The following is a 25,595-nucleotide window of genomic DNA, read 5'->3' as shown; positions in this document are numbered from 1 at the left end:
CTTTATGTCTTCCATCTTTGTTTAAACATTTTGAGTTGTGAACTTTTCTGTATAGATGGAATCTGAGCAACATAGTATTAGTGGAGGTAAAAAAACTGATGCAGAGGAAATGGAGAGCGGACATGGTGGTGAATCAGCTCCAACTATGGAATCTGTTGAATCTAAGGTAGTCCCTAGACAAAGATCTCCTGCTTGGGTTAACTTTAAGAAATTAGAGAATGGAGACAAAGCTAAGTGTAATCATTGTGGCCAAGTAGTTACCATTAGATCACCATCTGGTGTCAATACTAGTGTTATGCTGAAACACATGGCTAGATGTAAGAAGCTACATCCAGAACTTGAGGTTGAGACTGTCGCTGGTAAAAGACTTAAGCAAGCAACCCTGCACCATCGATCTAAAAAAGAGAATGATGAAGCTGTTCCATCATACTTAGAATATAACAAAGAAGATTGCAGAAAAGGTTTGGTCAGAATGATTATAAAGGATGAGTTGCCTTTTAGGATTGTGGAAAGGGAAGGTTTTCGAGAATTCATATACGTTCTCCAACCTCGGTTTGAAATCCCTTCCCGTAGAACTGTTACTAGAGAATGTATGAGTTTGTTTCTTGAAGAAAAGAAAAAGATGAAGCTGTTCTTTCAGAAACACAAAAGGAGTGTTTCTCTAACGACAGATACTTGGACGTCGGTTCAGAACATCAACTATATGTGTTTGACTGCACATTTTATTGATGAGAACTGGAATTTGCAAAAAAAAATCATAAATTTTTGCCAAATTCTGAGTCACAAAGGTGAGCTGATAGGGAAAATGGTTGAAAGATGTTTGGTGTCTTGGGGAATCAGCAAGGTTTTCACAATCACCGTAGACAACGCAAGTGCAAACGATGTAGCACTGAGATTCTTAAAAAGAAGAGTTAAGTCATGGGGTAATAGTCTACTTGATGGTGAATATCTTCACATGAGATGTGGTGCACATATCCTAAATCTGGTTGTCAAAGATGGATTGGAAGAAAATAAAGCCTCCATTAGTCGAATACGTTCTGCTGTTCTGTACGTAAGATCCTCTCCGGCAAGATTAGACAAATTCAAAGAGTGTCTTCTTCACCTAAAGCTTTCATCTACTGCTGGTGTATCTCTTGATGTTGAGACCAGATGGAACTCTACATATCTGATGTTGGAGTCAGCTTTGAAATTGAAGAGAGGTTTTGATATGCTTGAGTTAGAGGATGAGAAATACATGGTAGAACTTGGGAAGTTGGGCGGTGTGCTTACTGAATCAGACTGGGACTATGCAAAAGCATACTTACCTATTCTCAAGTTCTTTTATGATGCAACTCTGAAAGTTTCAGCAATTCGTTACGTTACCGGGAATTCATATCTGAAAGAGATTTTTGGAGTTGGTATAATGATACGAAAGATGGGATTGAACAAAACTGATCCTAATCAGAAAGCAATGGCTATTAAGATGAAGGCTAAGTTTGATAAATATTGGGGAGATATGGAGAACATGAATTTGATGATTTTTGCTGCGTGTGTTTTTGATCCACGATATAAACTGAAGTATGTGAGTTGGTTGATACGTGAGAGCTACAGTGTTGGTGGTAATAGCATAGCTGAAGCTTTGATTGTGAAAGTAACACTGGTTATAGAGAAGATGTTTCAGTACTATGAAGAGAAAGTCTCTAGTTCTTCAACGCAAGCTAGCAGAGGTGAAGGAGTAAATATTTCTTCAGAAGTAGCAGAAGAGGCTGCAGAAAGTTATGACCTTGATTCTATGATTGATATACATGAAGAAAGTGAAGAAAATTGTGCTTATCAGTCAGAATTGGAGAGCTATTTGGCTGATAGATGTGCTCCTAGATCAGATCCAAAGTTTGATGTATTATTTTGGTGGAAAAAGACGGGATCGAGGTATAAGACTCTCTCTGTAATGGCGAAAGATCTACTTGCTATGCCGGTTTCATCCGTTGCTTCTGAGTCAGCTTTTAGCACAGGTGGTCGTGTCATTGATCCTTTTCGTAGTTCTCTCACTCCAAGAATGGTTGAAGCTCTAATATGCACTCAAGATTGGATTCGCAATGATTATGAATAAAGTAGTTTGGAAGACCAAATTGAAGAGCTTGAAGTTCTAGAAAATGGTATACACTTACTTTTTCTTATTTATGAATCTTTTCTTTTATTTGTGAACTTACAAGTTTTATGTTGTTTTACAAGAATTTACGACTTCAACTGCTTATGGAAACTTGGCACAAGGAGTTAGTTTAACTTTGGAGGAAGAATGAATGGTAAGAAACTAAGAATACTTCACGTTTCATATCTTGCAAGTTATCTTAATTATTCATATCTATATCTAATATCTCTATTTTTGTTTTCTTTCTATCTGAATCTTTTTTACTTATCCACCCAATTTGTTTTTTGAATATAAAATTAGAATCAGTTACGTGTTCTTAGTTCCCACTATTGTCAAATACTTTGCACATTAGTCACCAACTGGTGGCTTTTATTTTTGATTGTCAAACATGCAAAATTATCATTTTCTTCTATATACTTATGTTTATTGTATAATTTTGTAGGAACAAAAAAGGAACCAAAGTAGACAAGAAATCTTTGGAGCATTGAAACAAAACCAGAAGAACAATGTTTTCAATATTTCAAATGCTTATCTTTTGTTTGTTTGTCTACTATTTTAAGTTTTTATGTGGTTTTAGAATGTTCATTTGGATATGCGTTTGAAGAGATTTAATTATGAAGGGATTTATTTATCTTATTTTAAGTACTATTTTAAGTTCAAATTTTTAAATATTTCAGATTCAAGTATCAAGTAATGATTTGTATCAAGTAACAAGTAACAAGTAAATTATGAGTCAAGTAACTTGCAAGTAGTCAATTTTTAAACGAGTACTTGAAATAACGAGTACTTGTTATGAGCGGGTCAAGTACAAGTAATAAATTCAATTACTTGAACGAGTCAAGTCAAGTAACAAGTATATGAAATTTAACAAGTACTTGTCCCGTGCCCAGCCCTATGATTTATAATTAAAGAAGCGCATTTAGTTGGATTGACTACTACACTACTAGTAGTACACGTGAATAAAGAAAAACATTTTTCATGCGGCCAGACCAAGATCTGTGTTAGTTAGTTATGGGACATGTTTTAATGATATGGTTTTTACGTTGATAGTTCCATCATAGTAACATGATTATCATCATCTATTGTGTACAAAAGTGATAATTTTGAACTATTAATACTTCTATAATGGTTTGGTGCACACGGTTTTGATCAGAAAAGAACTTTAATGTTAAATTATTCTTCTTACTAAAATCAGTAAATCTAAATACTATTGATGGAAGTCAAAAGAAGTAAAAAATTGACGAGCGAAAAAATAAATAAAAAGTGGCTTCACAATGAAAGTAGCGGGCAAACTCAAAACATTGTAATTTCAAATTATTATCTTTGGTCACAATTTTATATTATTTCTTTGACTTGACAAGATTGTGCTTAACAGATAGGCAAGTCCCATTCCTGTCCTAATAAAGACAAATTTTCAACAGAACAATAATTTAAATTTAAATTAAATAGTAATACTCCATTTTTCTTTTTTTGGGTCGAAAAATACTCCATTAAACTAATAAACTACCACCGAAAATCTTTTATTCATTAATCTTTCAAAATTTGTGATGTCCAAATCGCAGCATCGAGAGTTCGAGATACTCAAAAAAATTAAAAGAAAATAAAAGGAAAAGAAGTTGATTGAAGATCACAAGCCAAACAAATTTCCGACAAAAAAAGAGAAGAAATTTCACAATCATTTTGTTAGTCATCATCATTGCTCTCTTCGACTTCAAGAAAACCCTAATTTTTTTGTTTGTTTACTTAATCACCACCGTCTTCAATGGTGGGGGAATCTAGAAACCACTAAGCGTACACTGATCCATACGATAGAGCCATGAGAAGCACGGCGGCTTGCTCTTCCTCGCCGAGCTTCCGTCGCTGCTTCTCCACCGTCGATTTCTTCGCCATCCCCAAATCTATCATCCTCTGTTTCAACGATTCACCAAATTTAGGGTTTCTTCTGAGATCGCCGCCACCAGAATTTGATTTCTTCGGCTTCTTGTCATCTACTCCTCGTCTTTTCTTCCTGTTTCTGATCCCACACGCGTTACAAAGCGACTACGTAACAAAAACCAAACAAATCAGATCGGATCACACCAAATGATCAAACTTTGGTTTTCCCAAATCGGAAAAAATTAGGGTTTTAAAGGTCCGACCTTGGGACCGGCGGGACCACCACGCCAAAGAGGTGTCTTGCTGGTACCACAATCAGCGCAAGTCTTCTTGTCGTTACTACTAGTCTTGTTCTGTTCGATCATATCTCCAGCTCTTCTTTCCATGGCTTCAGAATCCACCAAGACCTGAAATCAAAGAAGATCAACACAGAGTGATCAGCTTAAAACTGATCAGTACCAGAATCAGGGAAGCTATGGAAGAAACAGAGATCGGAAGATCAGATCACTCACTTTCTCGCTGTGATTTAGCATTTCTTCACTTCCGAATTCGAAATGAGTTGAGGGGTTTAATCGAAGTTGGCGCCGCGATCGGGAATCTAGGGGTTTGAAAACAGAGATCAAGGAAAGGAAAGAAGAATCTGGGTTTTAGGGTTTGAGAAGATCACGTCTCTCTTCAGGAAACAGAAGATCCGAGAGAGATATTTGAATCCGGAAATGGAACCGACATGCAGAGGATTTAGAAAGCAACAGGAGAGTGAAGAAGAGTGTCAGAGAGACAAGAGAAAGAAAGAAAGAGAGAGAGATAGTTTTTTAAAGAACCGAACCGACAGACACCGCACGGTGCTGGATCAAAACCAACGCGATTATAAATTGGTTCGAATTAAACCCTAGCATTTTGCGTTTATATGACGAAAATGCCCTTGAACTCTTCCTCAATTATCTGAGGGAGCCACCCGCCAAAATGGCGTAACATGGAGTTTTTGAGGAAAAGGTTTTCGCATATGTGATTTGGTGAAAAGAAAATGGCGCCACTTTGACCCGTGTGAGAACGGTTTCTTCGAATGGTCAATGAATCACGAGAATTAGATCATAGCCGTCGATTAAGATCTCTACGAATTTTACATTTTAGTGTATGTGGGGATTTAAGGAAGTTGACTTGAGTGCACACCAACTCACTCAAACCTCACATATCAATCTTCGATTCTTATCATTCATATTTCTTTTTGTTGGGAACAAATTGGCATCTACAAATTGGTGGGGTTGCAAACTAAGCAAAAGGAAAACAAACAAAAATCCCCAAAATTTGAAGTTAAATGTATGTAAATATCAATTTCTTGTTTATAGTATCACATACAAATTGACATCTGGTATAAATGTACTTTGATTCGGTCGCTATAACCTTTTTAGAGATTGAAAACCTTGTCAATCTATGAATCTTTTTTTTTAACTTCTATATATATTAATGTGAAGAACATACATAGTCACAGTGTAATACAATAGTTATTACATAAGGGATTAACGAATGATAAACATAAGAATTATTTCCTTTATTGTCAATCTATGAATCTTTTATTGAAGTAAAAAATCGGCAAGTTTTTATAAATTGGATGCATTTGGTTATATCCCTAAGTAAATGATCCACTTGCAAAACAAAAATATAGTGCAAACTTGAGATACTAATGATGGATTATTTATATAGAGAAATAAACGAACAAAGAGATAGCACGAGTGGCAAAGAGTATAGCCAGGTAGATAGGGATTCAGACCATATATTATTATTCTGCATGGTTCCAAATAAGATAGTGCTTTGTGTGTAATGTTGAATTATTTCCTGGTCAAAGTGACAATACTAGAAATAGTTTTAATATTGAAGGCATTTCCTAAAATGTAAAAAAGAAGATAGTCATCTTGCGGTTTAGAATTTGACAGAGAAGGAAAGAAAGGGACTGATTGTCTTATTCCTGTCCCTGGACCACCTCTCTCTCTTTCTTAATGGTAGGCCTACTTAATGGTGTACGAGTAAAAAAAAAAAACTATGTATGCTTATTAGAATTAAGCAGGAAGTTAATGTAAGTTGAGCTGAGCATAGTAACGTCACCTAATGACTTAAATAAAAACTCTTGTTGCTCTGCTTTGGTGAATTTCAAGAAGTTGAGTGACTTTGTACAGAAACCTTTTCTACTACTGACACCAGATTCTGCAACAAACAAGCACAGAAAACAACTCTAATAACCCCAAAACTTCACAAACAAAAAACAAAACAAAATTCAAAGTACACTTGTGACCTTTAATATCGACTATGTACTTACAGTTGACGACCAAGTAAGCCGTGAGAAAACAATGATAAATAGACCGAAATGTCACCAAAAAATTGACTCTAGACTCACTCTTTGATACCCTCCATCAAAGGTGCAAGCTTTTAGTTCCATGTCAGGTTTTTTTTTTTGCCTAATCAAACTAATATCAGACTGTGAGATCTCATCCTATAGAAGAAGACTATTAACAGTTTAAAAGGTTTGTTTTTTAACAGAAGTAGAATTCAGGAAAAACTTGAACTTGGTCCCTTCTGAAGCGAAAACCCAGATGAAAACCATCTTCCTCTTCAACCCAGTATGTCTCCAGAATCTTCACAGCCTTCTCGTAGATCTCATTGTTGTCATTGCTCTGCAGCTTCTCAATCTTTTCTAGCCCTTCCGCATCTTCAACCAGTTGGATAAAGTTCATGTGTCCTCTGATCTTCTCTGCCTCTCCGACCTTCAGAATTTTTCCCAATACGTCCAGACAAAAAGAGATGATTTCTAGATCTGGACATACCAGAATATCACATAAAGGTTTTATGCAACTCTGCTCCACCAAGTATCTGAATCACACCAAGAGGAGAGATTGTGAATTGATTTGATCAATAAGCAAGACAAAAGTGAAAAAAGAAAAAAGAGAGAAGAAAGGGGGTGTACCTGATTTGATCATGAGAACCACCTGCAATGGCATTTGATATTGCCCATATAGCTTCTTTCTTTATGTCAAATTCAGCATTTTGAGCCAGGTTGATCAATACTGGAATCAAATTTGCATCAATAACTGACTGTATCATCAGGGGAAAGAAACGGGAAGTTGGTCATATACAGAAGAGTAAGTTTGTTTATGTTCTGCAACATTATTAATAATCAGAAACTCATGCATGTAATGAAGCAACGAAAACTACTCACCTGAATTTGTTCTTCAGTGCCTGCAGTGATGTTTGAAATCGTCCAGCAAGCGTCCCTCTTTATGCATCTCGTAAAGAATTGAGTAGTCAGGTTGGCAAGAATGGGTAAAGCACCATTATTGATCACACACTGAAGAATAAGATCAAAAGAGGTTTATTCAGATGAAGATGTAGTGAAGTAAACGACGTTTAACAAAAAAAAGTTTCTGATAGTCCTATTCAAGACGATTGACATAAATGGAATATGAATTGCATACCTGGGTCTGCAGAGTATTTCCAGTAACTATATTACCAATGGTACGAAGTGCAGGAGTAAGCACAAATGGAGAAGGATGCCTGCAAAAAGAAAAATAGTATCAGAGTTCATTATCAAAACATGTAACAAAGGGGTTAAACATACATATATTTATTAGAGAAGTACTAACAGGAGAAGTTCAACTAGTCTTGGGACAACACCAGCCTCGATCACACGTTGAATTTCTTCTTCTTGACCATCAGACAGATACGAAAGTCCCCAGCAAGTATCCGCCAAGACTTGTTCATCACTCGAATGAACAAGTCGTTCAAATGCAGAAAGAGCAGGTTTCACCTGTTAATCATGTTTCAAAAACGTTAAACAAACTGAGGAAACAAAGCCTGGAGCGAGAAAGAAAGAGCTAGAGACCTGGTCAAACGGTGGCTGAGGCTTGCCACGGCAGAAGTTTGACAAAGTCCAAGAAGAAACTCTGAGCAAAGACAGCTTAGAATGCTCGTTAAGCAGACTCAACAGTGGCATCAAAGCCCCACACTTGAGAACAATGTCACGGCAGTGTGTTGAATCACCAGCAACATTACCCAATGCCCATATAAACTGAAAGTTACAAGCTTTTCTTGAATATTAGATATGATAAGCATTCATATCATATTCACATAACCATAATACAATACCTTCTCACGGAGAGCCTCATCACGGGAAGAAAGAAGATAGATTAAAACTGGAACAGCGCCGTGATCAATGACCACCTTGGTGTGCTCCCATGTCCCAGTAGCTATGTTTGATAGAGCCCGAGCCGCCTGAAGCTGTAAAAACATCAATGGAATATCTGAATCAGAGATTACAATGATCATCGTAAATGTGAATCGATGTGGGTACTACTTTTCTTCTGACCTGAAGCTTGGGGAAATCGTCCTTCTTAAGAAACTCAACCAGACGAGGCACAACTCCATATTGTATCAAGTTCTCGATAGAAGGCATCTCTGGACAAATACATAAGAGCAAGAAATTAAAGAAAAGTAAAAATCGATCAAGAAAATGAGAAAAAAAAGTAAGAAGATGAAACTTACGGATCGATAGAATAATCCTAATCTGAGTAGTGGACTCGAGCTGCGACGAAGGGTCATCCGACCAAAACCCGGCGATCATTGATAAATCCTCCAACTACGAGTATTGAAACCCATCGCTTATCATCATCTCGGAGAATTAGCAATGAAAAAACTCATCTTTTTCGAAACCCAAAACTTAAAAAACTCATCTTTTAAAAATTTCCGGCTTACCTTGTTCTCGGCGGAATCAGAATCAGGGATTAAATCTTGAAGATCTTGCATAGAGTCGCGCCGTTTCTTCATCAAGCTCTCTTCGCGTTTGTTTTTGCGGATTTCGACCAAATTTTCCTCTCTTCTTCTGCGTCCTTCCTCCGCATCCACGGCCACCTTGTATCGGTTTCGACGGACCTCTGTCTTCTCGTGCGGTCTCAGCGACATAGCTTTTTTCCCTCTTCTTCGACCTTTCCAAAGAAATTGAATCAAATCGAAGTGAAATTCACTCAGAAAACTGAAGAGAAACTTAGAAAGAGGGATAGGGATCGCAATTGAGTAGAATGCAAAACAGAGCCAAGGAGCGAAAACAGTTCAATTCAAAGAAGCGGGTTTTTCTTATTATATCCTCTCTTTTTTTCAATTTAACCATTAATAAAAGGGATGGTAAATCACTAAATCCTAACCAAGAGAAAAGAAAACAAATTGAAAAATGAAAAAAAAGACTTTACACTGACATCAAAATAGACTTTTATATATGTGTTTTTGTATTCATCTATCATATATCATATTTCTCCATTCATCTTCTGAATTTCATATTTCCAATTATCATCCAAGCATAATAAAGACGTAGTCTAAAGTCTAAACATCATGCGGTTATGATCATAACAAAGGTTTTCGTTTTATTTACACGAGAGGAAATTGGTATAATGTATAGAATGTTATAAAATTTTAGGCACATTTCGACTTGATGTATTAATCGAATGTGTGAGAATTAATATCTTTGCTCTTTTTCTCTTCTGATTTACCAACGTTAATTAGTAAATCTTATGTACTATACATTATACACTATATAAACTATACTATATTTGCAAGTTTTTTTTGCTCTGAAGAATCAATATATCTCAAAGACGTCGATGCATCTCTAACCGTAGCAGGACCTTCTCGAGCTACGGGAGCCATCCGATTCGTCGGCGATCTTGGAGGAGATGCATAGAGAACTGATGCCTCGAGGATTTCTCTATGTGTATTTTCAAGATCTTTTGAGATTCTATGTGCTTGAAGAGCCGTTAGGTAAAGTCCCGTGGCTAGGAAGACAGTTAGAAGCGATAACACTCCTGCGGCAGAGAACAAGCCTTGTCGGATTACTAGACAACTAGGTTTTGGCTTTGACCAGTTCTTTAGATGTCCTGATTCCACACTCAGTCCCACCAACAGTAGAACCTCCCCAACACCAAAGCAAATCCTTATAGGTAGGAACAAGAAAAACATATAATTACCAAAAATATTATTAACTTAGGTCTAACAAGTAACATTGTACTACAATCACGGTAAAATATAACAAAATGGAATGTCATTCCACAGTTTTTCCCCGGCTTACCAATTAGAATTGTAGTAAGGAGCTTTAATGTTATTTTCAACATGAAGTTACTTGTTGCGTTAGAATTAGTCTACTTACCACGTTGAGACAAAGAAGAAGGCTGCTTGAAAAGTGAGCGTCTTCGCAGGAATTGAGTCAGGATCCCACGTAACCAGAACCAGCGGTGGCGATGTGGTGACTGCGATTAGTAAGTACATGTGCAAGCCCACCATCGCCACTGCGAGTCCTACGAACGCAATCGCACCGCACAATAACGGCGTTTTCCCGTTGCCGTTGTACACGCACGTGCTGCTTCCCCATGTAGCCTATATGAAAATGCGAGTCATGAACATATTTAGGACCGACCATAAGAAGACTGTAATGGCAATGATATACTATATACTAGCCATAATTATTGAAATTTGAACCATATCACAATTTTTTTTAAAAAAAAATCTTAATTTGATCAGTTGATATGTTTTCTTTATCAATGATGTCTTTGGCTCGCCAAAAAAACTAACTAGTATGGTCTAAACATCTCTTAGGACCGAATAGTAGAACGGGCTTTTAAAAAATATGTTTCATGTATGAGACACAGTATTCATGTTCAAATCCCATCAAATTAAAACTTTAAAAGACTCCCTCTTCGACTAATTGAACTAACCGCGCTTGAGTTGTGAGTTACAATGTTTCTATTGTTATTTTACGTTGTTTCTATTTGAATCTATTTATTTTGATAATATGATCAAAATAAAAGAGAAATTTAATAGACACATCCATAAAAATGTACCTGTGATCTCGTGGCTTCGGCATAGAGACAGAGAACAAAGCAGGAGAGGCCAAAGATTATGGTCAAAACCACGACGAAAATACCGGTTTTGCTGCTGAGATCGGTGGTTTTAGGGTTTGGAACCAGATCTTGATGGGTCACAGCTCGTACTCGTGTTCTCGACATGCCTCTTGTCAATGTCTCATAGATAAAAATCGATGTTTCATGTTTTGAAAGTTAGTTTACTTTGAATTGTTTTACATCTATATATATGAGAGGCATTGAAAGTGGGAGGAAAAGAAAAAGGTGGGCATATTTGATAAACAAAAAATTAAAAAGGAGAGGAGAATAGGAGAATTGCTTCGGCCAAAGGTTACTTAAAGGCCAAAGATTCGAAGGTTCCTTTCCGGATTTCTTTTTAAAAATACTGTAAATTGTTTTGGTATACTGTCCATTGAAAGATGATGTGTAAAATATATAATGTGACGAGACTTCGTTAATGGACCTAGTTGGATGATTCTTTTCATATCATACGAGTACATATTAGAACATTTTTCTTCTAATTTTTATTTTATTTATCTTGTCATCTTGTGTAGTTGTGTTCATACATGAACATCGTACGGGTTGAACATGTAATCTATTTTTATTTCATTTATCTTGTGTAAGTTTATCAGGTCTGCTGTTAATAATTTATTTATTAATAGATTAAATTGAAAACCCATTAGTATACGCAAATCCTAAATTAGTATCCTTTAAAATTTGATACCGAAATATTCAAACACTATAGCAATAGTAAACGAATCACTAAAAAAAACGAAGAAGCATAACGTGCTTCAAACTGATCTAAACTAGAGGCTACATTTTATCCCTATTAACTTTTAAAACACTCCAACAAGCTACTACATAACCTCAAGATCCACTATAAACCAAACAAAACACTAGGCTTTACAATCAAAAGATAGATGCATGTTTAATCGGGTTAATACGCGTTTTCATATACGATCCACTTGCTTGTAATATCATTCGATTGTGATCTCTCCAATATCCGATAGATCCCAGAGATCATCACTTTGACAATTCACACTACCTTGAAACTCCCAATCAAGCAACTCCTCACCAGTCCCAAACCCAACTTCCGTAGAATCAGAGAGACCAACCCACCAATCTGTATCACCATTTTCATTTGAATTCGAACTCAAAACACTTTCCTCTCTTTCTTTTTCCACACTCATGTCATGATCAACCTCTCTGTTACCAAGCTTTCCTTGTTCTTCCTCAAACATATCCACACAACAGCTACTACTATTGTCTCCACTCTCACACACCTTTTTCTGATCTGGCTCACCATCATTTACTTCAATCACAGCGTCTCCACTAGAACATTCCCAGACGAAACTACTCATGAGCCGCTCTATCTCCCCATCCAACCACTCATAGGGACCCAATAAAGACTCTCCTTCGAAATGACCATTTTGCCCTTCTTCACTGGTCTCACTCTCTAACACTTTCTGTTGTGGGAAACATGGCGAGGCTGTCACCATTTGCTTGTGTTTCTTCATGGATGACCTGCTAGTTCTTCCCTTCTTCTTCTTCTTGGTCGTTTTGTTCTTGTTCTTGGCTCCCGAGGAAGAAGAAGATTTATTCAGGACTAAATCCTCAATATTTAGATTGTGTTCGTCTCCGGAAACGGCAGTGAAGGCGTAGATTTTGCGGCTGAGATGTGAGTTCCAATAGTTTTTAATTTCGTTGTCTGTTCTTCCTGGTAGATGTGTTGCAATGAGCGACCATCTACATGAAAAATAATAGAGGCACAGAGCACACAGTGAGAAAATATTATAAATTTTGAAAAATCAGCTATATAAACTTGGCTTTTGATTTTAGCAAAAAAGAAAGAATTGGCTTTTAATTCTTCGTATTTTCCCCTTTTAATGAGATTCAATACCATGGGATGGTTTAGTTATGTGTGTACGAATTTTTGTATTTAAAAAGGTTGGACCGTTCCAACAACGAACAATCACTCATCGTTAATTACAGTGGTCAGAGAGGCAGTAACAATCAGGGCCGTACACAACGCAGATGCGACACAGAAATCAATTCAGTTAGGTCTTTAGCAGCATAGTGCCAATGCTAATTATTGACAAAAATCTATATATTTTTTTTTATTTGATGAATTTAATTAGATTTTTTTTTTTGAAAAAAGGTTGGACCTTTCCAAGAGCATACAACCGCTACATTGTTATGATGGTCACATGATCCCTTTGTTTTTTTTTTTTTTTTAATTTGAACGGTTGGATCGGAGTCTGACCAATTTTTTATTTTCTAAGTTGACAAGTCACAGGACATGCAAATAATTGCACTGTACCGACCCCGCCCGCTTTACAGTCACTATAGTCAGAGACTGTGGCAAAAATTGTATATATAACACGAAATTCTGATTCACATATAATTTGTGTAATATGTTTATATATATATAACACGAAATTCTGATTCACATATAATTTGTGTAATATGTAAATATGCGAAGGACGTGACGTGGATTAAATCAGATTATTAATTACCTGTTGCCGAGAAGGGAATGCAACTTGACGATGATGTCTTCTTCCTCGGCCGTAATATTTCCTCTTTTCAAGTCCCTTCTCAAATAGTTTATCCACCTTAGTCTACAGCTCTTTCCACATCTCAACAATCCTTCACATTTTTGTAATTATTATTAGAACATGAATAACATTGTGTTCATCTATTAAATTAGATTTTAAAGTCAAATTTAACATCACAATTAAGTTTTCGATTGGCATTTCAATTTGCACAGTTGCATGTTTCAATTCATCAATAACTTTCACTTCTGCTATTGTTACCACAACATGGTTACTTGTATATAACAACTTGAAGAATTTAGTCTCGTTCTCTCTAATGTTAAAACCAATTTTCAGCAAAAAAATGGTAAAACCAATTTTCAACAAAAAAATGTTGAAACCAAACAATGTTATATAAATCTGGAAATTAAAGATCTAAATATATACCGGCTTTCTTAGGCAAAGACCGCCAAGAACCTTCACCATTGGTTTGAATATAGTTAGTGAGGATCTCATCTTCCTCGGCGGTCCATCTCCCTCTCTTCAACCCTACTTTCTCACAACACGGAGCCCTTCCCATCGCTTCTCGATCTCTTCTTTCAAAAAGAAAAAAGAGAAAAGAGAAAGAACAAAAAAAGAGAAACCACTTTTTGGACCCAATTGAGTGAGAGAGGGTGAGTGAGTGAAAAGGAGAAATCGTCCAGGTGATTAATATAGAGAGGACAAAAGGGAAAGAGAGAGTTAAGGTTTGAAAACGACGTCGAATAGGTGAAGAAATGAACCACGTTGCGGTGGAATTAAAAACTATTATGTATTGTGTCCATCCTCCTCTAAACCATCGCACAAAAGACAGACACTCCACGTACCTCTCCTTCTAACCTTTGGTCCATCTGTCTACCCTTTTCCGTGCTTACAAGATATTTATTACTATGTATACTTTTATACCTAAATACGTACTTGCATGCATATATACATCTACATGTCAAGTAGCTATATGCATATACCTACTTGTATACGCATTTAATGAATGTGTCTTCAACATTCTTTTGTTAACTTATTTCCCTCCTCGACAGGTTTAATTCATTTGTTTAAGTTAAATGGTGCACACGAGTATAATTAATAAATCAAAATTAGTGTGTTTACAATTTCTAAGATATTTGATTGAATCGCTCAAGTACAAATATAAGACAGTAGTTATGTATCCGGATTCGAATCAGAAATTGCTAGGACAAACGACATTAATGCAAACACCGTATAAAATTCATGAGAACAAGAGTCAATGAAACGAACACGTCTAATGAAATTAATTAGAGTCCCACAATGGTTATGTTAATGATATAAATTAAAGTCGTTTATGTGGAAGATCTTGGACCATATTCATAAGTGGGCATGTATTGATTTGTGCTAGGCCATAGTCATTTTGTTGGTTTAATTGTTGAATAGTGGTTACATGGATCGGTTAATTCCGGTACCATCCAGAAGGTAGGTGGAATCCAACGACTTTCTTGAGCTCTTGGTCCATATAATGTACTACTTTTCAATTTCCATGGTGTTAATCGTACGTGTACCTATATCTGTCCGATCTTTTTTTCCAATAGTTCTTTCTATAGCAGTTCAGCTTCGCCAATCATTATACATATCGTACCGACTCGGAAACAAACGGTTAAAATATTAGATTCTTCCCTGACAAGAAAAACAAAATAGATGTCAGTGTGAAAGAATGTATAACAGACCATGAGCTGAATAGAATGTATATATATATATTAGTGTAAAATGATTGAAAAATATTAAAATAGAATGAGCGTAAAATAAAATTAAAGATTATTATAGGTTCATACTCACAATTTTATTAAAGAGATGGACGCTGAGACCAGCCACTTATCTAACAAAATGAAAATACATGAAGAAGTGTATATATAAAAAAGTTTATTAATGGTCCAAGGAAAATTAGGCAGAGTTTGAGAGAAGGAAAGAATGGAAAAGATAGCGGAAACTGCCTTTTTCTCCTAATACATGTTTTTTTTTTAGTTATTACATGTCTTTTATATAATAAGATTACAAGGATGTAATAACATAACAAAATAATTTTATTCGTGATACAACGATAAAAAGTCGACACGCCAAGTCGCCAACTATAGTTTTTTTTTTTTTTTGAAACAAAACGCCAACTATAGTTTTGTCTTTTTGTTGTTGCAGTAGATCGTACTAGAAAAATCCTGAAAACACTATTCATGTTTGACACCTTTCTGAGAAGCGAAGAAAAATCATACTCCACTAATATTTAAGAAATTGCTTTGATATAAGTTTAAAACAAAACAAAAAAATTGTTTTGATATCGATGGTAGAAACTGTAATATTTCTTCTGATTTGTTACTGCCAATACTGTCAATATAATATTTTGTTTTAAGTATTTGGTTCGATTTTTTAGTTAATTGTTTAAGTAGAATAGATTTTCGGATCTTGGATTTTAATCGTTTTGCTGATGCTTGTTAAAGTTAAAAAAAAAAGAGGGAACTTTGAACCTATCCCACTATTTTATTCTATCTTTTCCTGAGATCAAGATTGGATCAGAGGAAAAAAAAACAAATTTCCAAGAAAATTAAAATTTTAATGAAACAGTGCTAAACTGAGAGAAACTTCTCATCAATGGGTAGTTTAGAGAAGGACTTAAAAAAGAAAGAAGGATTTTGGATATAATATTGGTTAAGCATATATATAAATATAACTGGTGTAAGAAAAAAATTAACTAAGCAGAAACGAATGTATAAAATTGGTAAAACATGGGCTTTCGGCCTACCTATTTTATCCAAATTAGTAGGTCACGGTTTATAGACTAATCTAGATTAGTGGCATTATAATTTGACTCAATGCATGACTCTCTTTAAAGAATAGTATAGTTTGACATCTATCTTTGCTGTAGTATTGCTTTTTTAATAATTTCAATTTCTTGATTTGACTTGTTATTTTTTTTTATTTAACCCAAACACGATTACTATATTTATTTTCAGCTAGCTTCTTCATTACATTTTTATATACAACTAAGCTTCTTTTTGCCCTCCGTCCTAATCTAAATTGTAATTCAGGACAGCATATAAACTTTCAAAATCCTCGTTAACGTTTAGATCGCTTTGGTGTCAGAGGAAACTCGGGATCAAATCAATTATATGTTGAGCATGAACTTTCTTTTTATAAAGTGCATCCACTGATCCACATACACTTTCTATATCATGTCGTATTTGCATAGCTTAATCGAGTAGTAGATTATCTAAATTATGCTCTCAATGCAGTCACATTTTACACATCCCATTTACAATTTTTTTGTCAACTCATAATAGTAATATATAACCATGAAAAACAAAATGTTGTGCTGAGCCTGTCCATTCGCATCATAAAGAAAAATAAAATCAAATATGACCGTAATATATATACATAGAATATATATATATATGTCTATTATGGTATATGTATATGTAAGTTAAGTATAAAAATAAATAGTGAATGTAGAAAGAGTGAATATATGGGAAATGGATGATGACATTACATATGAGCCAGTCACGTAGACATCACGAGTCTCTTTAGTAACAACGAGAAAAAGCCTTGCCATTTAAGGCACTGCTCTAAATTCTTTTTGTCTTTCACTTCACCTGTGGTCTCTCTCTCTCTCTCTCTCTCTCTCTCTCTCTCTCTCTCTCTCTCTCTCTCTCTCTCTCTCTCTCTCTCTCTCTCTCTCTCTCTCTCTCTCTCTCTCTCTCTCTCCCTCTCTCTCTCTCTCTCTCTATCTCTCACCTCTATACATTGTAAAATTCATAGAACAATCCAATCTACATTGAATGTTCACCGATTCTTAGCTCATTAAAATATATTTTTGTTGAAAAAAACATTATGTTTATTATTTTGCAGGATTATATGCATGTGCTATACTTTCTCTTGATTAGTTCACTAAGTTGAAAATCTTAATTACGTCTCAAATTTTTCGCAGATGACTTGAAAAGCTATCCATCTGAGTATTGATTGCGTTTGAACAGGCGATGACGTAGTTCAGTTGAATTAGTAGTCTAGTTTTGATAATTATCGTGGGGAAAAAAAAACATCTGTCTAGGATTTTGTCTAAGCTTTCTGAACGGTGGTGTAATTTATTTCTTTTGCAACCATGTTTTGGGATCTCCCCTTATTGTTTATCGAGAGTTTTATTAATACAAATTCTAAAGACGCATTTTTGTGAATTCGATTTTTACACCAAGTAAGACCTAAAACGAAGCTTTAACGAAAATGACGCCTACTAACATCTCATCCTGATCTAGATCGCGGGTAGAGTACTGTCACACGAACTTCCGATGTTACCTATGTGCTAGAATTTTGCACCAATTAAAATCGTAATCACTAGCTAATCACTGTGCTTTTATTCGGCTTGTACATTTTTCTCTTTTGTGAATATGTGAAATTGAGAGTCGAGATCAAGAGAGTTGAGCTCCTATTTGAATATCTAACTGAACATCTATATTAGGTGAATCTAACATACAAAAGTTGATTGACACAAGGCATCGTGGAAGATTATATATAGGCCAAAGGTTAGGAATTTCTAATGTTTATAAAAAATAACAATCGAATTATAGATTTTTTGTTTTCACTCATTTGTGATACTAAATATTTTATATTACATAATGTTCATGTACCAGAAATTCTAGAAAAATTTGACCAAAAGAAAAGATATATTAGAAAAAAAGTTGTAGACCACAAGAATATCATGGTATTAGTATACGCAGATTTCTAAATCTTAGTGAAATTATTATATATAAAATTTGATGAAAATGTTTTTATTTGGGTCCACGCGTGAGGGTCCGTTGGTATAAATAAAATGTATAAAGAGGGGAGGTTATAATGGCCATGCAGGTCCATAAGGATCCTGCGATCCTCTCACCAACTTACATAAATCTGACCTTTGATATAAATACGCTTTGTTTTGCATATGAGCACTTGAGCAATCAATAACCCTACCTATTTCATCGACATGTCCTGCATGTAACCATATACCTATACACTTGTACTCCATAGCTTTAGAAAGCAACACTATTTTGTCCTATAAATGATTTTTTCTTTTTTGAAATCTTAATTAAAATGATTTTTTATTTATAATAATACCAAAAAAGATAATCAAATGTTCATGCTTTGTGGAACTCTAATCTATATGTTCTCTTTTAAGTTATAGTATATAGCAAATTATGCTTTAGGATGAATTATGCATACAGCAAATTTTTAAAATGAATTAAGGTAAATAACAATGATAAATCGTATATTAAGAATAATAGTATCTATATAACAATTGAATCTTCCCTTTATAGCAGAAGGAATCGCCATGCTTGAAGGTCTCTTAGGCATTCAGTGCAAAGGCCAAGGCAATCGAGCGGTTCACATAAAATCTAATTAATATACAAAACTTCAGTATACTCTCTTATCACTCATCGATCAGTTCAGAAATGAATATCGTCACTTATAGATTATAACTTATAGCGTCTTCGAAGACATGTATACATTTCAAATTAAAGATTAACTTGGCCTTTTAATTTCATTAACTGCAAATGTGGCATCTATGCGGAGGGTTTTTGGGCAGCTAAGAAAATTCAAATTTATTTTTCTCATTAAAAATCATGAATTTTGGATTCATATTATTTCCAAACTATTTCAAAACGAAAATTAGTAAAAAAGGTAATTACACAGAGAAAGAATCACAAACAAAACCAGTGAAATTGTGATAAGCCCCCAAAAGCGAATAAAAAAAAAAAATTGAAAGAAAAAATATTCAAAAACATGTTTCTTTATGATTATCAGATTCTAGTCAAGGCTCGTACACCTTCCCAGACTTGAGAACAAAGCATGTTAAAAAGGAAAAATAATTTATTCATCAACACTTTGATTCTTCGATATTTTATACCCAATTTTTTTTTGTGTGTGGATTGTAACAATGTAACATTATATAGTATGATATAAATACGATTGTGCTTATATTAATTAAGAAGAGAATGAAAAAATAGGATATTGTCTAAAAAAAATGTTAACACCATATTACCGTTCACACAATTTACCACCCCCCCCCCCCTCAAACAAATGAGAAATTCCGGTATAATCAGCATGGGTGTGAAGAACATCACGATCATATGGAAATTGAAAGGCGGACACAAGTTGGATCTTTTAACCCATTGCCATTAAATTTTGCTTTAAATACGATACTGTATTTGATCAAATTTAATACAAGCGAATATGCGTTTGAAATCTAATTGAATACTGAGAAAACGGTATATTCTCTCTCTCACACACACACAAAAATCTAGAACTCTTTCTTTCACTAAGTAGTTTAATTTTTTTTTTAATCATCCTAATTTAACTGATTGAGTTAAAAAGGAAGAACTAAGAACTACAAGATATTAGCAAAAAGGATCTGATCATTTTTAATTTTAGCATAGTTTGGCCATAAGTTTTATCCATAGTTACCACTACAAGAAAACATCACATATTCCTACCATATATTTCATCAGAAAATTGTAGGAAACCGGTTTTTCCTATCAATTTCCTACCAAATATTTTTGTAGGTTTTATGCTGTCGGAAAATTTAAAAGGTAGAAAAATCGTAGGAAATTTCCTACGAAAATTTTCGCGATAGGATATTCGTAGGAAAGTACCTACCAAATTACTTCCATCGTCCTTTAGTTTCATTCTTTCCAATTTCAAATATTCCTACAATTTTTCTACCATTTGCCAGATTTTGTAAAAAAAAATTGTATTTTTAAAATTAAAAATTAAATTAAATTTAAACTAAAAGATAAATTAATTATTAATTCAATTATTACTATATATAGAGATACTATATATAGAGATATTATATATAGAAAAAAAAACAAATTAATTAAAAGGAAGATGAATGTCTTATTTATAGAACATTTCCTCATGTAAATTATCTCAGATCATCGATGTGGGACAAATCAAAAGTTGAAATTTTCCTACCAAATTCTTACGATTTTCTTACACATAATTTTTCGTCAAAAATTGGTAGAAAATTTTCTACGAAATACTTACCAGCCATTGGCCCTACCACTTTCCTTTCAAATTTTGACCGCGTGATAGGTTATTGGTAGGAAATATCCTATGAAATTTTGACAAAATTTCATAGGATTTCCTATCAATTTCCCATCACTTTTATTTTTTTCAAAATTGCATAAAAAATTGGTCATAAAAATTTACTACCAAATATTTCGTCAAATAGAAATACATTTAAGCAAAAACCACTTCTTCTTTTTTTTCTTTTTTTTTTGTTAAAAGAAGCAGAAAATCACTCCATGTCAGAAAAAAAAGTTGAATAATAGAACCAACTATGAACTATTGAAACTGAATCACAAATCACTGAGGTACGATCAATACGAGTTATATTGTTTCGATTGATTATGATTGACAAAACTAACTCAAAGTAATAAGTACTGTTTTATATACGAATATATATATCTGAAATGAAATCGAATACTCCATAATTCGAATTATCTTACAAATAGCCCTCAGTTTTATAATTTATATATAATGACCATGGTACGTAAACGTGAAATCTCGAAATAATTTCAGAAAATTAGTTTTTAAATAATAAAGGAAAAAAGAAAATAGAGAGTCGAAATTAGCTTGAACTTCAGCAAATAGTGGAACCGTATGGTTCTCTTTGTATAAAATGGCAAAAAAAACAAAATTAAATACGAGAAGCTCCTAACCGAGCGTGGAGAGGGTTCTAGAGTTGTACAGCTTCTATATCACTGGGACTTATTCTTTTCTCAATGTTTCAAAAGAGCAAAGAAAACTAAAGCTTGAAAAGATCAACAAACGAGTAGCTAATAAAAGAGAAAGAAAGTAAAACACTACTATATCTTACAAGAGAGTTCCAAGTGACTTGTAAGGCAAGGAACCATGTGAAACTAGCAGAGTAGCATAGAGAAGCTGGTTCCATGAGTCAGGAACTCCAGGTAGGCACCAATGGCTACAATCTTGGAACATTCCGGTCGTAGGAGAACTTCCTCGGACCTCCACAGGCTGTCTGTATACCGAAGGGTGACCATCGGTTCGATACCAAGTCATCTTCGTGATGTTCATGTAAAACACAGGCGTTTTCATATCCGAGATCACTGATTCCACCACTTTCATCATCCATGGATACCCTCCTGTGTACGCCTCGTTCTGTATCGGCCTTGTTTCTCCATCGCATTGCCCTCCCATGTTCCAAGCCCCTTTTCTGCAGTTAAGTAAACCCAATGTTAAAAGAGAAATTGCTTGAGGTAAAAGAAAGTTCTTCCACTCCCTAAACCCTAAAACATTAACAGAGACTTCTTGGGATGAAAGAATGCTGTTCTTAGTTACCTGAAATGTGAAGATGAGTAGCCGACGAAGAATACTCTGGTTTTGGTGCTGTTGATATTTGAATCAACCCAATCAGCCCATGTGTGAAGAGCTTTAGTGTAAGCTTCTTTCACTTGTAGTTTTTCGTAAACTCGATTTCCCTCCTGGAAATAATCTTTCCTGCAAATATCGAAATCCAATAAGAGATATGGATACAGACATCATCTTAATAAAAGAAGAAGGTTTTATATATAAAATGTTGATACCCTTCGTAGGTTTTCTGGTGAGTCCACCAGTGACCAGTGTTGAATATGACAATGTCTGCGTTTTTGGATATCTTCGTGATCGATCGTTGGATCATATCAAGCCTAAGTGTCTCTCTCCTTTTCCCGTATCCATCTAAAACTTCGGATTCTTGAACGAGGAACGGTGATTTTATGAAGTCTATAGAGCATTCGAAGTCCTGAGGAAAACATTAAAACTCATCATTCGATTAAAACGATCCAAAGCAATAATAAGAGATCTGAGATACTTACTTTGAATCTGAAACCGTAAAAGCCTTCGTTATGGAGATCACTCTGTTTTCCAGAAACTTTAGAAACTCTGTTCTTGTCTTCTAATGTTGACCTAAGTGAACAAACCAGAGACTCCCACATGTTTCGATTCAATGAATCACCAACGAAGACTAGTCTTTTCCCTCTCAGAATCTTCAGCATCTTCTTCCCATCGAATCTACAGATCAAGAGAAGAAGATAAAAAAATCCACGGAAACATCTTACGAAAACAGAGTCACAAGGGAATGGTAGAGTCGTAATTAACGAATAACAAGAACTGACCTTGGAATGGAGCATCCGTGAGGTTGCCATCGATGATGGAGAAAACCCGAATCGGGTCTGCCATTTTTGTAGCAATTGAATTTATCTTCAACGAAAGGACAGTAACCAGGAGGATAAATCGGCTCAGAATCGTCCAAGACCCAACTTCCATCAAATATGTCGCAAGAACTAAGTTCTTTGCGCGCGAAATCCATCTTCTTCGACGACTCGTTATTGACGTGGGTTCTTCTCGGAGAAACCAAATAGAGCGTGTTTTTGTCTGAAGCAGTCGACGAAGAAGAAGAAGGAGAAGAGAAGAAATTCGCTGCCGTGAGGAGACGAGAGGTGAAGCTCGAGACGATCAGTGATGGAGAGAAATCTGAGAGAGAGGAAGAGGATAGGAGGAAGAGAGAGAGAAAGAACAGAGAGGTTAGAAAAATCTGCGTCGTTGATGGGTGTTTCGTGATGAGGAAGAGATTCTTCAGATCCGCCATTGAAACGTCTCCGATCTTGTTCTCTCCTCTCTGTTTCTTTCTTCTTCTCTGTTTTCTGGGAAAAGGGAATGATCTGATTCCTTTTGGAGGGAAAGGGGTGATCCAACGGTTGGACATTAAACAGCTTTTAAATGTGTTTTTCAGTATTTTATACGGCTGTACCACTCTCTTGTAATCAGATTCTTAAAAATGTTATATTCCGAAATATAAAATTGTCCAAGTGTGTAGCTAACTTTTTTTTTGTCCAACCACATAGTTATGAAGTGTATACGTGTATTTTAAATTCTGAAATACTAAATTAATAAATATTTTAGTTACAGAATTACTCTAGTTTTTTAATAAAAATATACGTTATCATAAGATCTTCATTAAGTGGAAAAAGTCTTTGATTGGTTATTTTTATTTTTTGTTAAAGTCGAGTAGTAGATTAATGAAAGAGTCGTCTAATGATCCAATAGTAAAAACATTATAACTGAATAAAGTTTTTATAGAACACTAAAAACGCTAAAAAGGATTTTAGTAGATTAAAAGCATTTCATTTTTTTAATTATATTCTTAACACATATAAAACTTTATAATATATAAACGGTGAAAATATAAATTTACAAAAAAAGAGTACTTCTCAAATTCTAGTGTTATCTATCAATACAAAGAGATCGGTTTCTATTGTAATTATCAATAAAGCAACATATATAACATATATAAGGTAGTGGCTAAGATTAATAACTAAGAAAGATCTTAAAGAAGCAAGGCAATGGCGAACAACACAATCCCAAGCAGCGGTCCAGATCTTGACTTCATCCTCTCTTTTCCATTTTCTTCTCCATCTTCGATGTGTTCAACAACGTTGAAGTCACCTGCATATATACAAAATCAACCCAACATTAAACTAGAAACGAAGTAACCGGTCTAAACCAAACCAAGAACCGGTCGTCAAAATGAAAACCTCGTTCAGGTCCATAGCTGCACCCGGACTTGAGGGTTTGACGGATGTCGTGAATGGTGGCTCTGTTAAAGAATCTGAAGTGGTGAAGAATTTCGTTAATGCAATTCAAAGCCAAATGTGTTTCGGAGAAGCATGGTCCTTCGCAGAACTCTTCCGTCCTCGCCACCGGAATATTCAGTTCTCCGTTTAACGTTAGCCTCCATGCATCTTCACACTCTCTGTAAATCTGCATTGCATTTAGGAGTTTTGAGTTTAAAAAATCTGTAATCAACTAGATTAGCTGAGGCTGAGATATGTAAATACATAATATTCTATAATTAGAGTGGTTATTTGATTTTGTCAATCAAGCCAAGCTGAATCTACTAGCTTGGAAAAACTAGTTCCAAATCGAAATATGCTTTGATATGGTTTTTTAGATATCCAAATTTTTCAAATGAAATCTGATCTGAAAAAAGAAATATGAAACCAAAGTTTTTTTTTTTCTTTTTGAAGATCAGAAGGATCTTTCCATTAAAAAACGAACTCAAACCTAAACCAAAAGTGTATCAAAACTAAATCAGGGTCGGTGTTTCTTGCCATGCAAGAAAGATGATATGAATTAAGTGATTCAGTAGGAAAATTGAATTATCCGGACCAAAATCCGGAATTAACATTCTAAACCAAGGTTCGCAGTTTATTGTGGTGCAAGTATACGATATTTAGTTACGTGTTTCTCATTTAAGCACTCCAAAGCTTTCTCAAATATCTCCGGTGGATAGTCTCCACCTAAACCGCCGCCACCTAATCCTCCTCCTCCTCCGCTGCCACTGCCACCCAATCCTCCTCCGCCGCCACCAATGCCACCCAATCCTCCTCCACCAAAACCAGTTCCTCCGCCGCCAAATCCTGACCCGCCACCACCTACCCCTCCGCCTCCAACACCTGTGCCACCACTGCCAAATCCTGGCCCGCCACCGCCTCCTAGACCTGTCCCACCACCGCCAAATCCTGGCCCACCACCTCCAGCTCCACCTGCCGCCTCTGAGTCGTCTTCTTCACCGAATGTGATCCCTACAAAATACACATTTGTAAAGAAATTAATGTCTGCCAGCGTTTGGGACAACCTGAGTAACATATGTATGCATGTGTGTAAAATGAAGGACAAACCTGGAAAGGAAACTAAGAGCACAAAGAAACCAACAAGGGTGATCGATACCCGGAGGTCTCTGATGAGTAACAACGCCATTGTTAGAGTTCGAATGAACATAATAAGTATATCATTTTATAGAATACTATGTAGGTGTTTCTGGAAAGTTTGAAGAAGACTTGTGGTGCAAGTAAGCCGATTTTAGTTTTTTTTTTGTAGAGAGTCAAAAATACAGAGGAGAATTTTGTGGCAGCTGGGTACAAGTCACCAACTGCTCATTTTTTTCCGTTTTTACTTTGGCTATTGTAAAACCATTTATTGACTGCCATGAAATTATACCATATTGAGAAGGAAACTTAAAAATCAAACCTAAAAGTGATATCAAGACGACACACGAAAGAAGTTGTTTTGCATAACTCAGGAATG

General features: G+C 35.2%; 6 protein-coding genes across 7 annotated transcripts; all 6 read right to left on the bottom strand.

Moving 5' to 3' along the window:
- Positions 1-3,730: 3,730 nt before the first annotated feature.
- Positions 3,731-4,846, bottom strand: LOC18011551 (GATA transcription factor 16). Its single transcript, XM_006395013.2, has 3 exons — positions 4,516-4,846; positions 4,267-4,410; positions 3,731-4,168 (listed from the first exon to the last, which is right to left on the bottom strand). The coding sequence occupies exons 1-3, from the start codon at positions 4,534-4,536 to the stop codon at positions 3,914-3,916; spliced, it is 420 nt and encodes a 139-aa protein (XP_006395075.1). The 5' UTR covers positions 4,537-4,846; the 3' UTR covers positions 3,731-3,913.
- Positions 4,847-6,497: 1,651 nt separating this feature from the next.
- Positions 6,498-8,950, bottom strand: LOC18011550 (importin subunit alpha-1). 2 transcript variants are annotated; one of them, XM_006395012.2, is made up of 10 exons: positions 8,744-8,950; positions 8,534-8,627; positions 8,358-8,446; positions 8,138-8,269; positions 7,875-8,060; positions 7,636-7,799; positions 7,468-7,546; positions 7,212-7,340; positions 6,960-7,087; positions 6,498-6,865 (listed from the first exon to the last, which is right to left on the bottom strand). In XM_006395012.2, the coding sequence occupies exons 1-10, from the start codon at positions 8,948-8,950 to the stop codon at positions 6,529-6,531; spliced, it is 1,545 nt and encodes a 514-aa protein (XP_006395074.2). In that variant the 3' UTR covers positions 6,498-6,528. The 2 variants fall into 2 exon arrangements, with proteins under 2 accessions (XP_006395074.2, XP_024007106.1); XM_024151338.1 differs by having other exon boundaries at positions 8,534-8,621.
- Positions 8,951-9,474: 524 nt separating this feature from the next.
- Positions 9,475-11,145, bottom strand: LOC18012916. The gene is made up of 3 exons (XM_006395011.2): positions 10,873-11,145; positions 10,182-10,408; positions 9,475-9,968 (listed from the first exon to the last, which is right to left on the bottom strand). The coding sequence occupies exons 1-3, from the start codon at positions 11,035-11,037 to the stop codon at positions 9,581-9,583; spliced, it is 780 nt and encodes a 259-aa protein (XP_006395073.1). The 5' UTR covers positions 11,038-11,145; the 3' UTR covers positions 9,475-9,580.
- Positions 11,146-11,597: 452 nt separating this feature from the next.
- LOC18012915 (transcription factor MYB111) lies at positions 11,598-14,076 on the bottom strand. The gene is made up of 3 exons (XM_006395010.2): positions 13,872-14,076; positions 13,410-13,539; positions 11,598-12,639 (listed from the first exon to the last, which is right to left on the bottom strand). The coding sequence occupies exons 1-3, from the start codon at positions 14,002-14,004 to the stop codon at positions 11,871-11,873; spliced, it is 1,032 nt and encodes a 343-aa protein (XP_006395072.1). The 5' UTR covers positions 14,005-14,076; the 3' UTR covers positions 11,598-11,870.
- A 7,247-nt stretch (positions 14,077-21,323) lies between these two features.
- On the bottom strand, positions 21,324-23,097 carry LOC18012504 (protein trichome birefringence-like 4). Its single transcript, XM_006395009.1, has 5 exons — positions 22,625-23,097; positions 22,325-22,520; positions 22,055-22,251; positions 21,810-21,968; positions 21,324-21,684 (listed from the first exon to the last, which is right to left on the bottom strand). The coding sequence occupies exons 1-5, from the start codon at positions 23,095-23,097 to the stop codon at positions 21,324-21,326; spliced, it is 1,386 nt and encodes a 461-aa protein (XP_006395071.1).
- A 565-nt stretch (positions 23,098-23,662) lies between these two features.
- Positions 23,663-25,268, bottom strand: LOC18012503 (protein argonaute 18). Its single transcript, XM_006395008.2, has 4 exons — positions 25,190-25,268; positions 24,750-25,093; positions 24,044-24,269; positions 23,663-23,954 (listed from the first exon to the last, which is right to left on the bottom strand). The coding sequence occupies exons 1-4, from the start codon at positions 25,266-25,268 to the stop codon at positions 23,836-23,838; spliced, it is 768 nt and encodes a 255-aa protein (XP_006395070.1). The 3' UTR covers positions 23,663-23,835.
- Between the last annotated feature and the right edge of the window lie 327 nt (positions 25,269-25,595).

Source organism: Eutrema salsugineum, unplaced genomic scaffold, assembly GCF_000478725.1.
Source record: "Eutrema salsugineum unplaced genomic scaffold, Eutsalg1_0 scaffold_6, whole genome shotgun sequence".
Classification (NCBI taxonomy): domain Eukaryota; kingdom Viridiplantae; phylum Streptophyta; class Magnoliopsida; order Brassicales; family Brassicaceae; genus Eutrema; species Eutrema salsugineum.
Note: the sequence above shows the minus strand (reverse complement) of the source record. Positions and strands in the feature narration are given on the sequence as shown.